This window comes from Malurus melanocephalus, unplaced genomic scaffold (assembly GCF_030028575.1).
Source record: "Malurus melanocephalus ecotype Western Australia unplaced genomic scaffold, MMel_1.1 scaffold_1285, whole genome shotgun sequence".
Taxonomy (NCBI): Eukaryota; Metazoa; Chordata; class Aves; order Passeriformes; family Maluridae; genus Malurus; species Malurus melanocephalus.
The window spans coordinates 29,900-33,010 of record NW_026624517.1 but is presented as its reverse complement, the minus strand read 5'-3'; the positions used below and the strand labels follow the sequence as shown (position 1 = coordinate 33,010).

The following is a 3,111-nucleotide window of genomic DNA, read 5'->3' as shown; positions in this document are numbered from 1 at the left end:
ACAATGCCTAAAAGCTCTGATTTAAATTCCCTGCCAGAGTATCTTTCCTKAAGGCTCTCCCAGTCCCTGTGGACYTTCCCAAAGGCTTGGCCAAGGCCTGCTGGGCAGCACTGAGGGCAGCACTGACCCCACTACATCTCTCCAGACAGCATACTTTGTTGTGGGAACCTGTGGTGGGGCATCAACCACCTGCCCCTCGGGCCCCARTGTGGTCTCAGGAATGTTCACTGGGCCACAGCCTTGGTCAGTGGCCCCTGGGATGGACAAGTGCCCTGTGCCCATCCAGAGGAAGGTCTCTGGACATTGGGAAGAGAGTGCCAGGTATTGCCAGTGCCCTCTCCTGCCCCTACTCATGCCYTGCCCACGGAGATGCCCCTGAGCTGAGCAGGGGAGCAATGGGTTTGGGCTCATCATGRGCACTTCAATATGGACGTGTTTCAGTGTCACAGAGCACAAAAGCTGCTCCCCCATGTGAGGACTGTCCTTCACCCACTTTGAGGAGCTCTGGAGTAGGAGCTCACAGGACAGYTTGCCTGTGGAGGAGCTTTTTTCTTCAGAGAGATGAAGGTCTGCTGGGAAATGGCCTTGCTTACCTAGGTCATGCTCCAGGTCTGTTCTGATCATCTGAAGGTCACGCTGTGTGGACTCATGTAGGTTCTCRAATGCTTCCTGAAGAGTTTGAGTTTGTTGGGAGGTTTCATGGAGGTCCTTCTCCAGCCTGGATTCTAAGGCACTTGTATTTGCCTCCAGTGTTCTTCCTGCGAAGAAAGAACCATCTCACTGGGACAAAGTCATGGTTTTCTTGAGAGAGAGACCATTGATTTGTAGTGACGATGCCCAAAAGCTCTCATATAAAATCCCTGTCAAGGTGTCTCTTAGGGCTCTCCCAGTCTCTGTGGGTATTCCTATTGGCTTGACTAAGGCCTCCTGGGCAGCATGGAGGGCAGGAACRATCCCACTCTGTCTCCATCTCTGTCTCTCCAGAGAGCACATGTGGGCCCTGGGAGATAACGTTCTTTGTCATGAGGATGGTGTGGTGCCACCRAGCACAAAAACTGTTCTCCATGTAAGGGCTGTCTTTCCCCATCCCTGCTGAGGAGCTGTGGAGGACAAACTTACAGGACAATTTGCCTGCAGAGCAGCCTTTGCCTTTAGAGGTTTGAAGGCCTGTTGTGGAAATGGTTCTGCTCACCTAGTGTGTTCTCCAGGTCTCTTCTGACCATTTGAAGATCACGCTGTGTGGTGACCTTCATGTTCTGGAAAGTTTGCTTCAGAGTTTGTATGTGTTGGGAGAGCTGCAGGAGGTCCTTCTGCCACATGAATGCTACATTTCCTGTGACATTTGCCTCCATTGTCTTTCCTGTGAAAAAAGACTGATGTCAGTGGGACAATCATTTTTTCTCCCTTGAGGCAAGGTCTTGTCCCACTGATGACACAGGGCCCTTCCTCTTAGAAAGGACCGAGAAGATGGTGTTCTTTCACTCCCTTCTAAGACAAGGGAGAGAAGAGGGACCTTGACTGTCTCCAGTTGCCACCTCAGAATCAAAGGTGTTCCACATGACTGGGACATAAGAGCTGCTCCCAAGGAAGTTCTGCCCATTCTGAGGAAAGGCAAAGGACTAAGTCACAGGTCAGTTTGCCTGTAGAGCTGGACTGACCTTCAGAGAGATGAAGGCCTGCTGGGGACTGGCCCTGCTCACCTAGTTCATCCTTCAGATTTGTTCTGATCATCTGAAGGTCACGCTGTGTGCACACCTGGGTGTTTTGAAAAGCTTTCTGCAGAGTTTGAACTTGTTGGGACACTTCATGGAGGTCCTTCTTCCACATGGACTCCAGGGTGTTTGTAGTATTTGCCTCTATTGTCAATCCTATAAAGAAAGAACAGTGTCATTGGGACACTCTCATTACATTCTTGAGGGAGAGACCAGTGGCCTGATTTAAATTCACTGCCAGAGAGTCTCTTCTTAGGGTCTTCCCTTTCAGTATTCTTGATTTAAAAAACTATTCTTGACATAAGGGTTGTTCTTCTCCCTTTGCTTTGAGGAGCTGTGGAGGATAAGCACACAGGACAGTTTGCCTTAGAGCAGCTTTTGCAGAGAAATGAAGGTCTGCTATGGAATGGCCCCGCTCACCTAGTTCAGCCCTCAGGTCTGTTCTGAGGAGCTGAAGATCACGCTGTCTATACTCCTGCTCATTCTGGAATGCTTCTTGCAGAGTCTTAATTTTTTGGTAGAGGTGCTGGTGGTCCTTCAGACACATAGATTCCAAGGCATCCACTGTCTTTCCTGTGGAAAAAAGACTGGTGTCACTGGGATCACGATTTTTCCTCCCTTGAGGTRAAGTCTTGTTCCACTGATGACACAGGCCTTTCCTCTTAGAAAGGACCAAGATGATGCTGTTCTTTCCCTGCCTTCAAGGACAAGGGAGAGAAGAGGCATCTTGGCCACCTCCAGCTGCCATCTCAGCATCAAAGGTGTTCCACTAGCATGGGACATTAAGATCTGCTCCCAAGGAGTTCTGCTCAAGGCACACGCTCCAAGGACTAACTCAAAAGTCAGTTTTATTGTGGATCAGTGTTTGCTTCCAAAAAGATGAAGGCCCAGTGAGGAATGGCCCTGCTTATCTGTTTTTTTCCCTTTTGCTTTCTATYCTTATGCAGGGAGGGCATAAGAAATTCCAATTCAGGTCCCTCATGTCCTGCCTGTTTCTAATTTATACSCTCCAGATTTCTTTTTCCTCAGACAATCCTTTCTAATTCAGAGGCCTTAGAAAAGAACTCAGTCCTGAAAAGGAGAGATGGGGAGTTCACATTCTGATGGACCTGCCGGGCATAATTACTGATCTCTTCCTCGGCTTTCAAATCCTTTTCCARCAAGAGTTTACTCTGGGAAGGAGCCTTGGCCTCTCTTCTGGACCTCCAGTCTTCCAGGTGACATGGAGACTTCTTTCTCTGACAGTTTTCACCTGTTGAAAGGAGTCTCAGCACCACTGAGAGCCCTTCTAAACATGGGCTTGGAGCTCCTGTGCTGCTGGTGAGGATTATTGAAAGGAAGCCCATGGTCTCCTCACTGCCCAGCTGCCTGGCCACGGGGGATAGTCCAGGCTGTGTTA

General features: G+C 49.4%; 1 protein-coding gene across 1 annotated transcript in view; it reads right to left on the bottom strand.

Moving 5' to 3' along the window:
* Nucleotides 1–3,111, bottom strand: part of LOC130586762 (E3 ubiquitin-protein ligase TRIM39-like) — a 15,340-nt gene that overhangs the window by 5,554 nt on the left and 6,675 nt on the right. Inside the window, exons 4-7 of the mRNA XM_057387658.1 lie at nt 2,133–2,285; nt 1,701–1,868; nt 1,193–1,360; nt 594–758 (exon numbers count right to left, since the gene is read on the bottom strand). Of these exons, the coding sequence (XP_057243641.1) occupies nt 594–758; nt 1,193–1,360; nt 1,701–1,868; nt 2,133–2,285 (654 nt within the window). The remainder of the gene's footprint in view (nt 1–593; nt 759–1,192; nt 1,361–1,700; nt 1,869–2,132; nt 2,286–3,111) is intronic.